Source organism: Parasteatoda tepidariorum, chromosome 4 (genome assembly GCF_043381705.1).
Source record: "Parasteatoda tepidariorum isolate YZ-2023 chromosome 4, CAS_Ptep_4.0, whole genome shotgun sequence".
In the NCBI taxonomy this organism is placed as follows: Eukaryota; Metazoa; Arthropoda; class Arachnida; order Araneae; family Theridiidae; genus Parasteatoda; species Parasteatoda tepidariorum.
This window is the reverse complement of record NC_092207.1, coordinates 20,041,525-20,063,949: the sequence shown is the minus strand read 5'-3', so window position 1 is coordinate 20,063,949 and position 22,425 is coordinate 20,041,525. Positions and strand designations below refer to the sequence as shown.

Below are 22,425 nucleotides of genomic sequence, written 5' to 3'. Positions count from 1 at the left end.
AGGACCAATGGCGCAAACCATCGATGATCTGCGCACAGCAGTGGATGTGGCTTGGCAAAGGTTACCTCAGGAAACCATCAATGGAGTCATTGATAGCATACCTCGCCGGATTGAGGCCTGTATAGCTGCCCGAGGTGGCCACATTAGATATTGAATAAATTGCTTTATAATGATTTTATTAGTCTGTATTTTTAATCATTTGCATATCCATCTCACTACTATCGCTCCTGAAATTTGCATGACGCTACGTGCATTATTTCTTGGTGTTGCAATTTCCCTTTTGAGGAGTGTATATATATATATATATATATATTATATACTATTCGAATTCTATACCAGGTTAATTAAGTATTTCTTTATTGCTGTTTTTCTTTGAGTATTTCATTATTGCAATATTTAAAAAACGTATTGTTTTTTTATTACATTTATTTTGTTTATTACGGATATTTTAGGAATTTTTTTTAATAACGTATTTGTTTTTTACGTTTGTTCAAATTTGGATTTTTTTTAAAAAATGTAACTTTTTTAAATAAATAGTTTTTGATTTTGAAAATTGAAAACGGCACATTTCTAAAAGGGGCGCTAAGTCAAAGTTCACCACAGTCGGGTCCTGCCAAGTGGCGTGCAAAGAGGAGGGGCACTCACCCCACGTATATATACCATATGAGGGTATCCAATCGAATAGCATGAATACTTTAAATTATCAACAATTATTTTAATTATTCACGATTTTATGAAGAAAATAATATGCTAACAAAATCAAAATGAAGTTGTAGTGGGTTAAAATACGGAACAAAAAGACAATTTACAAAATGTATTATGCAGTTTTATGTTAATTTTTTTTTTATTATGAGAAAACTATTTAAATTTTGGGAAGAATATTAAGAAATAGTTTGAGAACGCTTTTGTTTGATTAATTCGCTTTATTTGCAAAAGAGGAAATTCAAAATACAATTTTTAATTCTTATAAACATATATTTTTCAAAATTTTTTTTGTCCTCTCTGGTGTGTTATAGGGTCATTTAACCCTGGCCTCTACTTTTTTGCGTACCCAGACACTGACCAACACTTCCTAGAAAAGAAAAAGCCTCCGCACGGGTCATCATAAATGAGAAATCCGATCCTTTAGTAGTCCGAACGTAGTGACATCTTTCGTATTTTTCCCTCACTGCGCAGTTTAGTTGCCGGAGCATCCTGACATATTTCGCATTTTATCCCCACTGCGCAGTTTATGTTTACAACGTAGAACTTCTAAATTTATTCATGCAGAGGCCTTCTTTCCTCTAGGAGGTGTTGCGATGACCCAGCCAAATGAATTTTACTATCTCATATGCGAAAATAAAAAACACCGAAAGCCCAAGTAACATAGATTTAATAATGTTAGTCGTTTTATATTTCTTAATTGCGAAATATATAAGACGGTTCTTAAAAAAAAGACCCGGAAACTTTGAATTCTTGATAAATAATGTGAAAATACACAATAACAATTAACCAAATAATTAATTTTCTTTCATTCGTCGTTCTTTTTCCTTCCTTAAAAAAATTCAGTTGCAAAGTAGTTCAAATTTTTATGACGTTGCGATAAATTAAGTCAGACTCAGTAAATAAATGAAATAAAACTTAAAAGGCGTGTCGAGACAATTTTTTCCATGATTATTAAAATTAAAAAAAAAAGAAAGGAAAATGCAATGACGTTATCCATATTTGAATCTGGAACTCTCCGTCCTGTTACCATTGCTAAGTGCTTTAATTTTGTTATATTGATAGAAAATATTTTTTTCTCTGTCTCTTAAAAAAAATGTGCAAATTTATTAAAATACAGTAACGAAAGTTTTTTTTTTTATCAGTTATCGCTTAAAAAGGTTTATTTGTTTTCACATGTTTTGTGTAAAGTAGGCTTCTTTACTAAATCTGATGCAAATAATTGCTGAATAAATAGTGAGTAAAAAGAAAAAAAGAGAGATCACTAGAGCACCTCGGATAGTGGAACCCGTACCAAGAAACATGAATCTTGAAGTGGTGTAAGATAATTTGAAAAAAAAAGAAAGAATAACGAAAGGAACCAAAAATTCAAATCTGGAGCACTCGATGGCACATATTCTAGGGTGCAGATATTTGAAAAGGAATCTGAAAATGTGATGATAATGGAACACACTTTGTAATTAAAAATTCATTATCAAATTCAAAATATCTCAAACTTGTATCATTTTTATAAAAATATAATCGAAGAACCCAATATATAAATTGTGAATTTTGAAGTTTACTTTTTAAGTAATCATTTTTTTCTCAAAGGTATTATACTCATAAAATATTTCTGTACATATTTTCAGATAAATTGCAAAGAAATATAAAGCTTATATATATATATATATATATAAGTTTATAATCTGAAGTATGACTACTATAATTTAACATGAATGCTTTGCCAGAACATTTTAATTTTAATGACAATTACTCACAAGCCACATTGTAAGAAAACTACAAAAAATTTTAAAATTTCTTTTTATTTATCAATTAAATATCACGAGAAAATATTTCAACAGGGGCACAAAATCTTCAAAAACAAAGTAAGAAAAAAACACATCGTAAAAAACAGTCATTCTTCAACAAAGTTGCCACAACCAGGAAAAGTTAAAAAAGTGGCCGAGAAGATAGAAGAATCAAGTAATTTATTGTTATCTATCAACCAAAATATAATAGAAAATTAAAGGACCAAATATACGTTTGTAAAGACGTCCAACTTATTCCCTAAAATAAAATTTCTGTGAAACATTCACCACTTTTTAAATTTTCCCTATTTGTGGCCACAGTGTAAATTTCTTCTGTAAAGGCACATCAATCAATACATACAAGTTTCTTTAATATAATGGCACATTTTTTGTGGTAGCCAAAATTTTTGCCATAAATTCTAGTCGTGCAAACCAAATTCCAGAGAGTTCTAAAATATTTAGTCTAATATAGTGGGCTGATTAATCTATAAACATCATTAATTGTTTTTGTTGTGATTAATACATATTCAATCCATCTATATAAATTTCACTTACGTGGCACCAATAAAGCTGCTATTTCTCTATCTAAATTGACAACTCACTATAGTTACCTATAATAATTCATTTCGTTCGGTTGTCGTAAGTAATAACTAAAATAGAGTTCAAAGTTGAACATTGAGTTATATGTTAAGTATTTATTTAGATTCATTTTGTATTTTTATGGAAATAAAAACTAAGTTACGAAGTAATTATTTAGATTTATTTTTGATCATTTCTAAAATGAGTAAAGAAATTTTAAACATAAATTGAAATCAAAGGGGCTAATAAATTGACTTCTAGGGGGCTACAGCTAGTATTGTATTAAATCAGTAACAATACTGTGAAGTTCTAATTAAGCTTACTCTATTCAACAATTTTATAAATGTAACTAAATTTGAATGTAAGTTATAACTTATCACAAAACTAATTTATTACACTTAAAAATTTATGTTTGATTGATCACGTTTATGATATAAGTAAAAATTCATAGCAGTATAGTAAATCATTATAATATACATAAATTATTTATTCGATTCATAAATTTTGAAACAATATTTATTCCAATAAGTAGTAAATTTAATAACATAAAACGAATGTATTTATTATATCATTTGCAATAGTTTCCTAGTTTATTAAAATTCAATAAGAATGTAATATAAAATGTTTACATCTGGGGAAGATACTGATATGTAATTCTTTTTTTAAATAATGGTTTGGTATAATTTCAACATTTTCTACAAATATATTTCTTAACATTTATTTATTCAACTGTTATATTTAAGACATAAAATTTAATTTTAAATAAAATATTTTTAAATCTAAGTGCACAAAATCAAAAGTAGATTAATAATTACTTAACAATATTAAAGCTTTCCCAGGTAAAAATTTTAATAGAATATGAATTGGCTCTCAGAAATGTATGGAATAGGACTCAGTTCAGCTTTAACTCGATTCATAAAGTACATTCTATAAAAAAAAGGAGCTTCAAATAATTTATTTCCATACATTTATACACATCTTACTATGCACATATATAAAATATATACCCTTTACCTCAATGTAAAAAATCTTATGGGCATCCTATGAGATCGTAATAACAGAAGTGAAACATAAGCTAAAACTGTGATTATAACTTCACTAATCAGAAGGTAAACACTTAACACATTAGACAAAAAATGGAAGTTTGCAATTCGTCCTGATTCATTTGTTATATTCTATGAAAGCTGAGTTTTGAAATGTAAGTATGTTAAAGGAAACGTCCTCAAAACATGCAAATTAAGTTGGTTTAACAGCTTTCATTTTACAATAAAGTTAAACACAATATATAATTAGAGCATAAATAATTCAGTTAAAAATTACAAACAATTATTTTGGTATAACAAGAATCCAACTTAATTTCAGAAATAAAAGTTCATATCTTTCCTTAGAAAATGACAGATTTCAGATCTCATTTTTTGTTAAACATGACAATATTTCATTAGGAATATTTAAATAAATATGCATTAATAAGTTACTTTTTGTTGGAAAAGAAAGTCAAATTTTACAATTAGTAAAAACAAATTTCACTAGACAAAGGATTTATGTAGATTTTAAAATACAAAACTGTATAAATTATAAGTAGGAGCAATATTTAGAATAAGAACAGGAAAAATTTAAAAACTAAATGTGATATAAAATATTAATACAGTCAAATCTGTAATGTAGCCCTCGTATATCATAATAGTGGTTATATCTTAATAGTGATTTATACAGAGAGCTTAATTTTATAAAAAAAATATTGTTATGAGCCTAGTGAACAGAATTTAATATATGCGCTGTATTAAAAAAAAATTGAAGTAAGAAAGTGTACAGATTATTATCGAAATTCAATAAATCTATGAAAATTTAATAATGCTGCAGCAGAATTTTACAAGGAATAATAGTAAATGCTAGGCTTAGTTATTTCACTGACTATCTTGCGCTCCTCTGAGATTTAAGATTGGTTATTTACCAGATTCGTTGCAAGATTTTTCCAGTCTTTGACTGAAAAAAAAATATTTCTCTGACCTTTCCTCCCCCCCCCCTAAAAAAAATCTAAATCTCTAAAATTCCAGGTTTCCTTAACCATTGGTAATCCTATGTGCACCTCCATTATGGAGATAAATAGTGCATTGTATGTGTAAATATTACATTGTTGAACTGTGATAAATAAGTATATGTGAAATATTTGCCTCAAACCATGTATATTACAGCAATCGATAATATCTGTAATTGCTTACATATGGTTACCATTAGGTAATTAATTACTTGTAATTGCAATGACAAGCAATTACGATTACAAGTAACCATCTCTGATTACATGTAGTCATGATTAAATATAGTCAAAAGAAGAAACGACTGCAGGTAATCATGGCTACACGTGATCAAAATATAGAATTACATGTTACCAATTAATCAAAAGATGAGGCAACAAGTAATTATAAATACCTGTTATCGCGATTACACGTAATCACGATTGCAAGCTATCAAAATATACGATAACAAATAATTAAGATTAGCATTCAAATACACGAAAATCCAAGCACAAGGTCAAAAATTATTCAATGTCATAGTTTTGGCAAACTATTCATCAAATCAATATAAAAAGCACAGTTACAGTTAGAAGACTTTTATTTGAATACATATTATTTAATCAGTGGCAATAAGTGCAGGATGGATGACATTTAATGCCATTTACACCACACTTGCAGCCTGCGCTAGTATCCCCTTGACCCTGCAAAGTAAAATAAATCATACATTATTAGTTACAAATACAGTGAAAACAATGCTTTTGAGTAATTTAGTAAATATTTAAAACTATAATGAAATATTACAAAATTGTTGATATCAATTCTACTGCTGCAGTATACAACTATTCTGATTATACAGGGAATTTTAAATTAGACTGATGACAAGAAAAAGTTAAGCTTAAATGTACAATTCTAACGTCAAATTAATTTCAGAGTTCTTGGTTTTAGTTGGAAAAAATTTTCAAACAATATAAGTTCCTTTCAATGTCCTTTTTTTTTTGTAATGTTTAAATGCATAAAAATTCTATTCCCAAATTAGAACATGTGATTGTGGCTGATAATAGATATTTCCAAAACATTATAATGCACTTATCATTTATAAAAACTGTGATACAACTTCTAGTATTTTTTCCTTAGTTTACAACTAGCAGTGTCATCAGTTGAAACATTTTGAATCTAAAAATAAGAAAGCTGGGAGGAAATGTGTATGCTTTAACATATGATTTTGATGCAAGATTGTTTTTTTCCTTTCTAAACTTAACTGTTTTCGCTTTATAAATGTTTAAAAATTGTCATTTTTATTCAAGACATAAATTTAGAGTATAAGATACCCTAAATTTCAACCAATATTTTTTCGCCATAAATTTTTTAATGATAAAAAAGATTGACAGAAATCAATAGAATCGGGTGATAAAAAGGAAAAAAAAAAGACATGTTTATTCAGAGAAAGTACTGTTTTGTGGCTGATTTTGTAACACAAATAAATATTATCAGCAACTTAGTTTATTTAAGAACTATTTCTTTAATGGCTGCAGTTAAATACGATCAATTAGTTAAATACAATCAATAGAGTAATAATTGTTCAGGGTGTTTAATTTTTTTTTAATATTTTGCACCCTACACGTTTTCATCCTTAATAAATAGTAATGAGGCAAAAACTATTACTTATCATTTTTATTTCCTTCATTTTCTTTTTCTTTATCAAGATTTGTTAACTTTCAGCAGTGGGAAAAGCAATTTTTCTTTTTAACTTTAATACATTATTTTTATGTTGACGCTATTTAACATATTAAAAAATAATTAACAATAATATAATTTTTTTTATACAAAACTCTTAGGGGATTTTTTCAATTAGCCACAGAATTTCCAGGTACCATTAATAAGCAAAATTTGCAGATCTAGAATGAAAAGAAGAAAAAAAGTGTACCAATTGTTAGTATTTACCAAACTACACACCTGTAACATAATTATAAGAATAGCCTGAGAAAACTAAAAAAAAAAAGGCAGAAAAAAAAAAGAAAAGCATTTCTATAATCTAGCATTTGAATTGAATAAGATAATAATTGTTTTACTCACAGCAGGACCCCATCGTGGGCCTTTTGTAATCCAACAAATCTCTGTCAAACACACACTACACTTCAACCAATCACAGCCCCATCTTTTCATGAGTATAAGATCACACTTTGGACATTTCATGGCTTTGCCATCTTCAATCAGTTTCTGTGAAAACATTTCACTCCATTAACATACGTTTCACAGTTTTAACATAGCACGATTTTTCTTATAGAGGGTATTTCACAATGATTGATATTAACATGTATCAAGGCTATAACTTACCCAGAAATGAAAAAAAGCTGGCATTTCTTCCTAAAAGAAGTTTAATTTTTAACGCCTTTTAGGTTAAAAATTAAACTTCTTTATAATTATGGGATAATTAGTAAAATATACATGATTACCCCAGAATATTAACTGCAATTTACTAGTAAGAAATTTTACCAGCAAATATGCATGCTATCAAGAAGAAAAAATGGTAGATTTGCACAATCTATGTCTTTTCAAAAATGAAAAAGTATCTCAGTTGTTTTCTTTAATTTTTTTAATATCTTTTTGAAGAAAGTTACAGCACTAGTGAACTTTCAGATCCCATTTGAAAAATGGCATAAAAAAATTTGCAATTAAGGGGCCCCGAATTAATAATAAATAAGCAAATTTATCTCATGCCCTTTTACCTTCATCAATCAAACATATTTTGATGCTTTAATGTCTTTTTTCTCAACAGTGATTGCTCACATTTTGATAACATTTTTAATTTCAAATAATACAAATTAAGATTGGTGAATCAGAAACACTTCACGTAATAATATGGGAGGACTGGTTTTGCTATACGTGGAGCATGTTGAAATGCTACCCTCTATATGAACAAAGCACCAAAGGGTCAAGAAAGATTTAATACTCCAGGTTTAAAAAATCATTAAACGATCGATTAAAGAGCTTAGTAAATGTACATGTTAAGACAAATTTTAGTAAATTTGAAAAACCTGATTTAGAAAGAAAAGAAACAACAGGAAGCTGAAACAAAACACCTCTATTCCCCACAGAAAATTTACAGATTAACAAAGTAGAACTAACTGCACAGCAACAGTGTCTTCATAAGCATGGAAAAATTGACATGTTTTAAAAATAATACTTTATAAAATATAATATAATACTATATATTTATACAGTCAATTCGCTATAACTCGAAGTACGATAACTCGAATATTACTATAACTCGATTTTTTTATGAGGTCCCGACCCTTTTATCTTCAATTTCATGTTAATTATTCTCGATTACTCGAATTTTACTCCCTTTAACTCGATTTTTTTTTTGATCTTTTAAAGCAAGAAAAAAGAACCAGGAGCTGATATCTTGCCCCTTCCTTTGCAAAACACGCACAATGTCTTTCGCATTCTTCATGGAGAAGCTAAAGCTGTCCCTCTTGAAGTATGTGAGCAGTGATTAAATGGAACGTTACCAAATTTAATTCAAGGATACAGTTAAAATGATGTTTTCACTATTGATGAGATGGGTTTATTTTTTAAATGGAAGGGGGGGAAATGAGCAAGGAACGTTTGAATGTCCTAGTTGAAGGAAATGCGTCTGGGTCAGAGAAAATGCCCTTACTTGTTATCGGAAAATACCAAAGTCCCCGATGTTTCAAGAATTTAAAAACATATCCTTTGGATTACAAGTCTAACAAAANTAATAATAAAGTCTGCAATTATAATTGCAAATAATAATAAAGTCTGCAATTATAATTGCAAATAATAATAAATAAATAAAATTTATTATTATTTGCAATTCCTTGCATTTATCAGCTTTTACCTTCAACAATTAAACAGATTTTGACAACATATTTAATATCAAATAATAAACAATTATGGGTGGTGAATCAGAAAGACTTCGTGTAATAATATGAGAAGACTTGTTTCGCTATATGGGGAGCATGTTGAAATGCTACGCTCTATATGAACAAAGGATCAAGAACGGTTTAATAATCAAGGTTTAAAAAATCATTAGACAATTAAAGAGCTTAGTAAATGTACAACATGTTAAGATAAATAATAGAAAATCTGCTTTAGAAAGAAAAGAAACAACAGGAATCTGAAAATAAACACATCTATTCCCCACAGAAAATTTACAGATTAACAAAGTAGAACTAACTGCACAGCAACAGTGTCTTCATAAGCATGCAAAATTGGCATGTTTTAAAAATAATACTTTATAAAATTATCTTTAACTAAGGTGCCCATAGTTACATAACTACATGATACATAAACAGAGATTGAATGTTTTAAAAATGATACTTCATAAGATGTTATTCAACGAAAATGTCCTTAGTGACATAATGCATAAATTGAGGTAAAATGCTTTAAAAATGATAATTTAATAAGATGTTCTTCCACTATGTTGTTCACAGTTACATAATTACATGATACACAAATAGAGGTTGAATGTTTTAAATATACTTCATAAAATATTCTTCCACTAAGATATCCTCAGTTACATAATGGCTTAGTTTATAAAGTGAGATTAATTGTTTGAAAATGATACTTTATAAAATGTTATTCCATTAACTTGTCCTCAGTTACAAAATGACATGATACAGAAATTTCTACAAAATGGTCTCGAGAAGCCAAGGGAACAACAACTCTTATATCAGGCAAATTATAACTTTCATGATAGTGAATTAGCATTAGCGTTTCCTTCCCACATTGCTCTCTACATAGCAAAATTCTAATACCATTTTTGAATACGAAAGCTTAAGCAGAAATGATAGATGAAAGAAATACTTCTAAATTTCTTTGACACTACAATTTACATTAATCTGTTAAATAAGCAAAACTTCAAACAGTTTTCACACAGAAAAACTGTTTCCATACTGATAAAAATTCATGGATAAAATTAAAAAAAGAAGAAAAAAATGCAGCAATGAATGAACAGTACAACCAGGCTTCATAGATTTTTTTAATTTATCATATTTCACTTTGATGAGCTATTAATTTGTCCTATGGTCTGACTGGCAAGGTTTGAATTTGTATCAGTTTTTGACAGCTTTATAAACAATTATAACATTGTCATTTAAAGAATTGCTTTAATGTATTGAGAGAAATATTATTTTTCCTAGTGTAAATAGCATATTGTAGGTTGTATTTGAGAAGAAATATGACATATTTCTTTTTAAATGTCAATTAAAATGTTTTGAAAAGAAAATATGATGCAAAAAGCCGCTTTTATTACATAAATATATATTAAACCTAGATCTATATATATTAACAATAGATCTGCTGGTAGCTCTATAATTGTAAAGCTGCTTTAAAGGAAACATTTTAATAATTGAAAAAGAATTTTACACACTTATATAATTACTCATCATGGCATAATTTACTTACATAAAAAAGCAGGTTAATATAAAATAATAAGTCTAGCTCATGTGAAAATTCTGTTAGAAGTGTAAATTCCTCAGAACTTTTTCGAATTTTATTTTATAGTATTAAATTTTATGTTTTTTTAAACAGTTATTTTTCTTAAAACAATTCGATTATAAATTAATTCAATGTCATAGTTCAGATTTTATGCAGTTTTGACATTTCTAATAATAAAAAAAGGAAATTAAATACTGTCATGTCATAAACCAGGTTTTGATGTCAAAATTTCCAACAATGCTAAAAAGCATTGTTGGAAATTTTGCATTTAACAAATAGAAGAAATGAAAATGTTTAGATAAAACTCACATTTAACAATGCAAGTGACTTTACTGAATCACTGTCTAATTCTTTTTGGTTCTTTAGTTTTTCCTGATATTGTTTGCAGTTGAGTCCTTCGTGGATGGCATTGCAGTTCAAACAGTTATAGTGAGAGCACACAGGACAGTGATAGATATTAAAGTTTTCTTCAAATAGGCACCATCCATCACAGTTTAAGGTCTTGCAATGAAAACTCTTCTCTGCAATACTTTTGGCTGTATTAATGCTCCTTTGTAAATATCTGTCATAAACATGCTCAGAGACAAGCTAAAAAGAGACAAATATATATTTAAAGAAATTAAACTGAGAAAATTTGTTTCATTTCTAAATTACTATACTCAATAGATACCTATAAATTATGTAGGTATGATTTTGGGAATTTCTAACACTTTTTTTCATTTTCAAGAAAATTAGTCTTTTTTCAAACTAGGGATAATTTTTTTAATAATATTTTTATAATCTCACTAGTCTAAATAAATAAAAAAAGTTGTTTTCTGAATTTTTCCTAAAATTGAAGAAAAATTTCAAAAATTTTCGACAACATAGGTGACATTAAAAAAATAAATTTTTTTAAAAAATATTTTTAATTTTTTTACTTCTTATTCAATGCACAAATTTGCTAAATAATTTGAATATTTTTAAAAGATATTTTATATTCTCTCTTTGGTACAGGCTTATTATTAAAATTTTTTTTTGTTGTTGAAAAAACATAATTTTACAGAAAATAATTTAAACATACGTTAGAATTATTACTTGTAACCTAGTGGGTTACTTATTGCTACCACAAATTCTAAGTTCGATCATTTTCCAGGTTTATTGTAAAATTTTGACCATTGAGAATTTAGTTAAAATCTGCCTAACTTTATGTTTGGTTCAAAATTCATCATTTTAACTGGAAAATGTACAGTATAAAATATACAGTATCATCAAAATACATCTTTACAGTTTGTGATCATTATATGAGAAACAGAGTAATATTCTCTTAAAAATTGCTGCTAATATTTCGAAACAACCAGGCTGTCTTTAAAAATTTCCATTGGCAATAACTGTTTGGGGGCTAAAAGTATATACTCCATTTTCTTTAACACAGGTGTACACATTAGAGTTCAACAGACAGACACAACTTAGTTTTTAAAAGACTAGGAAGATTTCATAAATCTACAACCATCAAAATAATATCTACACTTTTATATCTTAGCCAACTATCTTTATAAGTAAACATAATTTCCAATTGAAATATTTCATAAAATTATTTCGACAAATAAATATGACAAACCAATTTTTTTTTCTTAAAAAAAAAAGAAAGAAAAAATTGAATTTAGAAAATTATGTCATAAAATTTTTTGTACGATAGAAAAGACTTAATTATAGTTTTCAACAAATAAATAAATAATTTTACTCAAAATAAATTCATATTATTAATTAGTAGCAATCTATTCCTAATACTTTAGAGATATCAAATACATTACAACCTTGAAAATCCAGATTTCTAAAATCTGGGAATCTCTGAAAATTAAAAATTTTTTTTTTCCAACTTGTGCCGAGAAAAAAGTTAGCTAAATGAGTTTTAAACTACAGTAAGATGCAGAAATAAACATGTTGTAATGATAATGTATTAAAAAAAAACACAAGGCATAAATGGAAGATTTTAGTTTAACAAAGAAACATGAAGATAAAAAAAGGAAGTTAACTTACAGCCTTTATTTCCCGATGTTGCAGATTACTTGGACAAGAATAATCCTCATTACGAAAAGGGCAATTAACAATGATATCTTCAGAATATTCTACTGTCTTTTGCAGGCAATCACTGAAATAAGAAAAAAAATAATGCATTATTGTGTTTCATATAAATATAAATTTATTTAAAACATTACCTGCTGTTAGATTAAGGTTTAAAAAAGACTTAAAGTTTACTCAAAAGATTGCCATTTACATACTATGGCATGGAATATTAAATGATAGTCAATAGCTGTATATTAGAAACTAAAAAAATTAATAATTAAAAAAAAAGTTGTAAAGCAAGATCAGTCTCTAAATTTTTTACATTAATTAAAGCTGTTCATGTGCAAAACTTAACACTTTTCATGATATATTTATTTATTATCTATTGAAACATATAGAAATTTTAACACAAAATTAAGATATACAGTGGTGATACACTGTACATTTTCAGCATCAGTGTACCCTATTAATAATCTTACCTGTTTTCAGTTATATTTACATTTTTTTAAAATTTAAATATTTTTACGTCCAACTGCCGAATCAGTAACTACATGCTGGTAGACACAGGGTAGTTTTTGTGTGCCCATGTTATACAAGTTCTCCGCCAAGTCCTAGAGATATAGTTTGCGCAGGAAGCTGACATAGGTAGACTTTTTTTGCCTTCTGGAAAATCACACAATAAGTGCTGCCTCATAAATAGAAACATTGATCTGAGATGCATTTTAGAACAGAAATTTAAATTTGTTGAAAAAAGAGCAATGTTGAGCAAGTGTCAACTTACACCAAGACAATGGTAACAAATAAATTAAGATGACTGGTTAAACCAAAAGAGAAATTAAATGTTACCAATAAAAAGTTTTCTTTTACATCAACTTAAATATGAGATTTGAAGCTTGGGTAAATTTTCAAAGAAGAGGAGTACAACATGAGGAAACACCATCGAAATAGAATATTTTATTAAAAAAAAAAAAAAAACTCACAGGTACCACTTTTATAGCATGTTGTATGGTTTTTACAGGAACTACTGACAATAAACAAGAGCTTTTGAACTCATAAAGAATTTAATTTTTTAAAAATAATAATGATTGAAGATATGGAAGAGAGGTATTTCAAAAGTTATTAAGGAAACATGAAGGCACACTTACAGACAAAACATGTGGAGGCATTCATGCAAAATCACACCTTCACCACTTTCTACTTCCTGGAAGCAAACAGGACATGCAAATTTTTCAGCATTCTTGACTAAACTCTGGTTTTCAATTTGTTGCCACATTTTAAAATTTTCAGCCAATTCTTCTTCCAATTTGTAACAATTCTAGTAAATAAATTAAAAAATATTGTATAGATACATTTTCCAACATTTTTGACAACAATAATAAAACTTCGCTTCACACACTCTGAATTTGAATATTAATTAGTAAGAATACAGACAGTGTTCTCTATAGGCATTTATTTTACAGGCAAACAATCTTGCCTGCCTTCAGGAAATAAATGAACTCTCCATGCCTCTTTGAAAAAAATTTTCCTGGTAAAAGAACTAAACTCTTATTCACTTATCTATTAAAGGAACAACATACATTTTAAGTTAAGTAATTAAAGTTTTGATAAAATAATGAGCTTTACATTAAGAAACAAAACAATCATGGGGGTTGGTAAAAAAAAACGAATAGGGATGAATGCTTTTTGAGAATACCATTACAGAAATTTAGATATGAGAGTTAACTGAGTCTCACCTATATTAATGTCAATAATATTCAAATTAGAGTCGTGGTGGCTCAGGGTATAAAGCATTCGCCTTCCAATGAGGTGAACCGGGTTTGAATCCCAAAGATGGCTGGTCGATACGAAATCCGTATCCGGCATGCACCGACCACAGTGCTGAAGTAAAATATCCTCTGTGGTTGACCAATCTTGCTGTTAGGTTAACCATGGGAGGTCCCTCTAAATGTAATGCGAATGCAGGTTAGCTCCATCAAAATGTCTTCCACGAAGGCAAATTTTACCCAATACTTGAGCCAGAAGTTCCATTGTATTCTGGATCGTGTTAAAAAATACAAGGCTATGGAGTTGAACAAAAGTAATCATAAACCCAAAAATTGGGTCGGCTGTTCAACGACAGTTATAAAATAAAATATTCAAATTAAGATGTATCTCATGGTATTACAAATTTCCTATTACGAAGTTATTTATATTCATAATCCCTTTCTCCTAAACTGAAATTACTCTCAGGTTAGGACAGAGAAAGTTATTTTTTAACTGGAAATAATTAGGATTCTATATACATGAGTAATTTTGACAGAAAGTAAAACAAAAATAAAAATGTTTTAAAACATCAACAAAAAGCAATTCATTATTATGGATACTGCAATTACCATTTGTTGTTCAGCATTGTTCAAATCCAAACTATTCTCAATTTCTGAGTTTTCACTTTCAGAAGGAGCTGGAAAAAACATATTAATAAATAGTTAGTAAATGAATAAAAGAAAAATATTGTCTAATAAATCCTAAGCGACAATGACATAATACATTTAATGCGTACTAGTTAAGTTTGTATACATTTATTGTGTAAATTTTAAAAAAAAAATATATATATCCTATTGTAATTGATATTTTTTTGTATTAATTGATGTTTCTTTTATTTTAAGCAACTGATAAATTTATGGTGAAGGGTACACAAGCAAAGAAGTTGTATTTCACTAATTTGAAAATTAAATAAAACAAAAAAACTATTTTCTGTATAAAATTGAATAGACAGTTACTTATGTGAAAGAAGTTTTTTTTTTTGTATTAATGTGGAATACTAATTCACTAATTGGTTAAAATTTTTTTTTTTTATATTTGTCTTTTGCCTGAAGTTTGAATACCCACTCACTTATGCACTTCTGTAATTTAAAAAAAAGGAGTATTTAAAACTCCTTTAAAACTTTTAAACTTTAATTAACTGCTGTAAAACTTTAACAATACTTTTCTTTTACATGTGTATTAATGAATAAAATTTAAACTTTTTGTAAATGTTTTACACATAGTTTAATGCAGCCAAAAAATTTCCTTGAAAAAGTTTGCATTTATGTATCTAGCAACACATAAGCAAATATTAGGAAAAGAACTTTTTTTCTATTTATTTTTCCCACAGTTCTAACAATTAACACAAATTTAATTTTTATAGTCTAATTTTTCTTTCTTTTTAAAGGATGATGATTAACTGATATTACCTTCTTTGTGAATGCAAGAAGAATGTGGATTAAGGTTTGTTTTGAACATAGGATATATTTTACAGGCTGAAAAATAAAATACTACTCAGCCAAATAAAGGAAACATGAAGTGCTTACAATACACAAAACTGTTTGCACTGTTTCAGTATACTCGGTAAAAAAGAAAAACATCATAATGGATTCCCAAATAAACACTATCTCATGTGTCAACACGATACTTACTTCACCTTTGCAGAAATTTTTAATATGACAAAATTTTATGAATGTCACTATACTTTTAAAAATTTTTCAATATGCATGCATCAAAAATTGAGAAATCACTGGCAAAGATTAGGAGCAAAAATTTAAACTGAGTTATTATTAGTAGGAGTGTAATAACATTCACTTCAAGGAAGAAATTTACTATTCAAAGCGATTCAACACAGCACAAATCACAGGGTTCCAACTCAATTTCAGAAGAAGAAGAAAAAAAAAATTCCCTGTCTTTCCCAGGTATAGCAGGAAAATTTCAAATGGAAATCCAGACTATATTTTATCTAAACCATGCAATTTTTCACCAGAAGATTTTGATTTTCTTATTTGTAATGTCAAACATTTGATTTTGGAGCAAAAAAAATATCCTTGAATCAGGATGGAAGAGTAGAAGAGCTTCACTATAATGTGAAATTTTAACAACAAATATCTGAAATGGATGTTAAAATTATTTAACCAGAATCTCAATAACTAACAAGTTTAAGAATGGATATTTTCCAGGTTTCTGCAAGAAAATGCAGCTTTTCCTGACTATTCCCTGTTTTTTAGAGTTAAAATAAAATTCTAAATTTCTTTGAAAGATACTCAAAGTATGTTTGATAAACCGAAAAACATAATTTACATTAAAGAAACAAACACTTGTATTCAGATATTCAAACAATTTAAAATTAGAATTAGGTACCTAAAAAGTAAAATCTAAATCTGAAATAATTATGTTAATAGGTAGGGGGAGAAAATAGCAGATGGTTATTGCATTTCCCGCACGCAAGCTTCATGCGTTATTGATATGCAACATCTAAAAAAACTTACTTTCCAGTTCATTTTGATTTGTTGATGTAGAATCGATATAAATAACATCTTCCAATAAATTGGTAGCAGAAGTATGCAATGTTTGATTTTCTAAAATACAACTTTGTAATGTACTTTGATATTCACCCTTAGTATTATCTTGATCCTCAAAATTATCAACTGAAATAAGAGTCAAGTTATGCTCTAAAAGTTTTTCTTCTTCAGTGAGAGATTTACCAGGTTGTTCAACTGAATTCTGGGATAAATCAGGGACAGTTATGTCACGCGTTTCAGCTTCGGTTAGTTCTTTAGAAATACATCTCGAAAATGAATCCAGTTTTTCATTCTCACAATTCTCTGGGTTTATATCAACTGAATTTATATTTTTAGAAAAAGATATTTGTGTTTCATCAATAGGAACTAAGTGTTGAGTTGAGTCGTTGTGACTGACATCTTTACTCTGCTCACAAATAAGCGAAGAAGAAATTGTTTTAGAATTTTCTCTCAAAGGACCATGTGAGATGCCTAAACTTATATTGCTTTTTAACCCTTTGACAGCTTTTATTTTTTCAATGAAGTTTCTAAAGCTTTGTAAACTGGATTTTCTAGGTGTGACTATTGTGGGAAACTCTTCAGCATACAATGTTTTCACATGTTCTCTTTCTAGATTTTCCAAACTATATGTTTTCTTAATTTTAGTTCGTAGAGACGGAGTAGATGAACAATTAGGTGTCATAATCTGCTCTTTTTCTATATTTAAGCTAAACAAATTTGAAAAATTATGCTCATCAATTTCAGCTTCATTATTAGAAGAGTGCTGAGGTGATTGCACAGGCACATCTTTAATGACAGCTCCGTACTTTAATTTCTGAAAACCAATTTCAGCTTTATTACATAAAAAGGGCTGTGTTAAATTAACGGGCACAGTATTTTTAACTGCACCACCATACTTCAATTTCTGAAAGTCAATTTCCTCTTTATTACCAAATGAGTGCTGAGGTAAATGGACAGACACTAACCAGTCTTCAATTGCAGCATCATGCTTTTGTTTCTGCAAACCTGTTGATTCAACAGAAATGTTATTTATTTCACAATGTCTTAAAACATTCACCTGATTGCGCTTCAGTCCCTTTAAATCTGTTTTGTCACTTGAATCAGGTTTCAAATAGTTATAATTTTTTAAGAGATTGGTTTTAGAATTATATTGCTTATTAGAGTCTTGACTTTGTTTTTGAGAACATTTCATTTTGTCTCTGCAAGAGTCAACATATAAAAACATAGAAGAATTTGGAAGAATCCCACAGTCATTTAATGTCAAATGATCATTTTCAACTAATTCATTGCAAAAAATCCATTTTTGAGAAGAAGTAGGAATGCCTAAATCTTGTTCCACCTTCAATCAATATGATACATTCAGATAACATACCAAAAGTACAATTTCATATTTATAAACAAGAATTAAATCGCATAAACTAAATATGCTAACTGATATTCCATTGTCAAAGAACAAATGTTTCACATTAAAAACAGCAAAATAGAAATTAAACAATAATTTAAGATAGACACATAATATTCAGATATATATTTTAAATTTTTGTTAACAGTTTGAATTCATTAATTCTCGCACCACTACAAAATTTTACCTCACTGGGGTTTTAAATATGTTTTAATTTTTATAGTTAGAAACAAAAAAGTAGTAAAACACAAACATTCATATCTTTTTGATACAAAATAAAATATAAAAGTCAGAAAATAAGATCCATTCAATATGCTAAAATTATGGGAAATTAATTACAAATATTTCAGATATTAATGCAGGATATTATATTTATCTGTGGAATATTAATTACAAATATTTATAATTAATATCACACAACTGTTAAACAAATAAAGGAATCTTTAACATTTAAAAACATGATTTTATGTATTTTAAACATACAGAATATTGAAGAAATAAAACAATATTAATTAAAATATTTGTATCTATATTTCCTTTATAAAAAAATATCACCATTTAAGTTTTCTTAGTGACCTTTAAATTCATATAAAAATAGATAACAATGAACTTAATGCTTTTAATTAAGTTTAAATTACAGATAGAACAAAAAAATACAATTAAAAAACATTAACAATACTACATTCTATCAGTAGAATAAGATTGATATTTTTCACTACTTTTAAAAGCTGAACTCATAATACAGTAATAAAGAATAATTTAAATCTATTGGAAAAGTTTTGAAATATTAGTATAATTTTTTCAGAAGTTTTGAACACAAATAATAAGAGAGAGGATAAAAAAAATGTACCTGCATCTTCAAGAAAAATAAATTCATTTCAGGATGGACCATTAATAAAAAGGTTCCAAAACGGGAAACTTTATCTTCGATGATGAGGCTGATGCTATAATGATATTAATAAACTACTATTAAATTAAATAATAAAGGTAAGAAAAACACATCTTTTAGACATAGAAAAATATAAAAAAGAATTTTTATTTAATAAATGACTCCTTTGGAAATCACGTCTGTAAGAAGTAAAAACCAGATTCTTCTTACATGCACATTTTTGGCCACAGAAATCAGAAAGGTCAATCTTAAAACTCCTGATTAATTATTTCATTTAATAATTAAGAAGGCAAAGTATGTGTGTATATTATCTATCATTGACTACCTATAGATTATGTCTAAATGTAAATCTATAGACAAAAATCTACGATTTTGAATTGCTTCAAATTGAATACATATACATTTTAGGAAATGAAAATCAACACTGTCAAACTTAAAACTTCTTTCGACTACTGGTTTGCCTGTTAAAGCAATAAGAAAGAGTTTTGAATAGCCAAATTTGAAAATTAGATAGTAGTGGTTATTACTTTTTTCTATTCTTTGGAAGATAATATCAATAACTTTTGCTAGCTTTTTTAAGTAATTAAATCGATTTAAAAAAATTTAAGTATGAAAATTAATAATAACATTTAAACAATCTGATTAAAAATTGTTTTGTAAATTTTCAAATTATTGATTTCATTTAAAAAAAAAAAATCAATTGATAAAAATTGAGTTAATTAATATTAACAAACCCTACTTATTTCAAGAATTTCATACTGTTCATACAACACTTGTAATCAATAAAAACATATTGAAAGTCCCAAAGATTTGTTTCCTTCCTAGTTTTATTTTTTCCTTTTCTATTTTTGAAGCCTTTCAAATTATCGGTCCAGACTGATATCATGAACTTGGTGAAAAGCTAAAGTAAATCAGATGCTAACATTGAGAACTATCTAAATTTTGTAGCTAGCACACTTATCTTTCTTGGTTCCTTTGAAGTTCTAATATTTTGCTATTTTATGAGGTAAATTGAACAGTAAAAGAAAGTCTTGAAAAATCTTTTCACATTGTCATTTTTATGTTTTGTTTTCAATTGCTATTTTTAGGCATTTTTTTTTTCAATTGCTATTCCATTCATACTTGGAAATATATACAATAATTTTAAAAAAAAGTACATTCTTATCAGAGCAATGTCAAACTCAACAAAAATTGTAAGCAACAATATTAGCCAATTTATTATTGTTACATCTATAAGCTTGGCCAGTAAATTCGTAAATAGCGATTTACAGTTTTTGCAATGTTTAAACACGATAAGCTGTGTAATATTTGGAAGCCATTACAATACAGCAGTTCTTATTATAAAATTTAAGATATGATGAAAATATTACTAACTTAAAATAATCTTTGTAGTTTGAACAGGTTTCTTCATTAAGCATACCACCACTAGCATTCCACAATTCCAATTTCTCTGTGTCACCTGAAACATGAATTCCTTATATATTAAATAAAGGTGTTTTAAAATGGTACAATCTCAGCATACAGCACTATCCTTGTGACAATTTTGAAAATTATTGCCAATACCAAAATTATAGCAACGACCTCAAATTAAAATGTTAATTTAATAAGTTTACAAAGAAAAGGAAATTAAGATGCCCTATAGGAAGAAATCAGGAATTTTGTGAAAAAATAGATTTCGTCAAATCCTGTATGCACCTTATACTAGGATTGCACTTAAAAGAAAAGATTAAATTTAGAAATTGAAAAGAAATAAAAACATTGCATCATCATCATTATTATATATATATATATANCCTGCTCCTGTGTAAAATCTTAAATAATAATGTCCTAGAAAAAAGTAAAATTTTGAATTTATCTTGAAATGATCACCTAAAAGTGAAAAAATGGTACACAATTCTTTTTTAGTATAAAATGATACTTTTGACTCTTCTAATGACTTTTTGTACCATAAATGATATTTTTTTTTTAGTATAAAAGGATACATTACCTCATTTAGTCATCATTTTACATTATATTCATCTAGTTTCGACAATCTACAATAAAAGCTATAATGTTTTGAACATGAAATAAGTTACTCAGGAGGGGTATCTGCAGAGGACAGGTAATGTTCAGTGTCTTAATAATTAAAATAATTTTCAGTATTAATTTTCTATTTTGGTCACGCAAGTGAATTTAGCAACTCTATTTAGTTTTTGATACATTAAAATAGTGGTTACCTGAAAAAAAAGTTGAATTTACTTGCTCTGGGTGATTTTGCATTGGTGACTTTATCGCCTGAGCCAACGAAATGGAAAAGTACCAAATCTTGCTACCGATTTTAGGTTCTATTACATAGGTATATGAAAAGGAATAAAAAGACAATAGTCTCAATATTTCTAGGGGATCTGTATAAAAAAAAAGTTCATGTAAAAAAAATTATAGAATTAAAAATAATATTCATTTAAATATCAGGATGACTTCTGCATCAATACAAGTGTTTATGATTTTCAGGCAGGGGGATAAAAAAAAAACTTTAAAAAAAAAAACTTTGCAGACTGGAGCAAGATTTGAAAGAAAATACTAGTAACCATTCCCTGGCAAGACTGGAGCAAGATTTGAAAGAAAATACTAGTAACCATTCCCTGGCAAGACGTGTAGATTTTTCTATAATTTATTACAAAATATTAAAACTGGTTCATTACATTAAAACTCAGATAAAAATACACATAATCGCTGATTTCTTAAATATGTATGGTTGTTTTCAATACAATAAAAAAATTAAAATTCCGGCAAGAATTAAAAATATGCCTTGCAAACCACACCCTTAGAACTGCAGTGCAAGCATATTTTAATAGTTACAGAATGATGCTAATAGGCTATCAGTCCCCGTTATGCCCCCTGATGAATAATTGAAAAGGAGATGAGATAATTAAGATATTATTAATAAAGAAGTCAGATATTCTTTAACTTTGAGACACTGGTGCAAATTATTTAGATGAGCAATAGGGTGAGTCACAACAGTTAAAATTTAATTAAATTACTTTTGTATAATTTTGGGTCACGGTTAGCTGAAAACCTTAATTTCAAGTGGCCCATGGTATCTGAAAGTTGATCACTAGATTTAATAGCATGAGGAATATATTTTGGGTCCATTTGTAAATAATTAAGAAAATTTTCTTTATTTATATTGTTTTGGGAGTAAGCTTTTAGTAACCTATTTCTGCTACGCTCGTAACCAAATAAATAAAATAAAATAATTCAC

At 27.6% G+C, this 22,425-nt stretch overlaps 1 protein-coding gene across 2 annotated transcripts; it reads right to left on the bottom strand.

Annotated features, from left to right (window-relative positions):
* Positions 1–5,660: 5,660 nt before the first annotated feature.
* Positions 5,661–22,371, bottom strand: LOC107457461 (uncharacterized). Of its 2 annotated transcripts, none has more exons than XM_043042735.2 (10): positions 22,205–22,371; positions 20,559–20,643; positions 19,146–19,239; positions 16,861–18,232; positions 14,959–15,026; positions 13,732–13,901; positions 12,560–12,671; positions 10,853–11,131; positions 7,154–7,297; positions 5,661–5,781 (listed from the first exon to the last, which is right to left on the bottom strand). In XM_043042735.2, exons 1-10 carry the CDS (start codon positions 22,314–22,316, stop codon positions 5,701–5,703), a joined length of 2,517 nt encoding a protein of 838 aa, XP_042898669.1. In that variant the 5' UTR covers positions 22,317–22,371; the 3' UTR covers positions 5,661–5,700. The 2 variants fall into 2 exon arrangements, with proteins under 2 accessions (XP_042898669.1, XP_071035588.1); XM_071179487.1 differs by lacking the exon at positions 22,205–22,371 and adding an exon at positions 21,401–21,577.
* Between the last annotated feature and the right edge of the window lie 54 nt (positions 22,372–22,425).

Coding starts and splice junctions, on each gene's coding strand:
- LOC107457461 (XM_043042735.2), bottom strand. CDS start 22,316: ATGGACCCAAAATATATTCCTCATGCTATTAAATCTAGTGATCAACTT. Junction 20,644..22,204: donor TGACCCAAAATTATACAAAA/GTAATTTAATTA, acceptor TTCATGTTTCAG/GTGACACAGAGAAATTGGAA. Junction 5,782..7,153: donor GCCCACGATGGGGTCCTGCT/GTGAGTAAAACA, acceptor TTTACTTTGCAG/GGTCAAGGGGATACTAGCGC.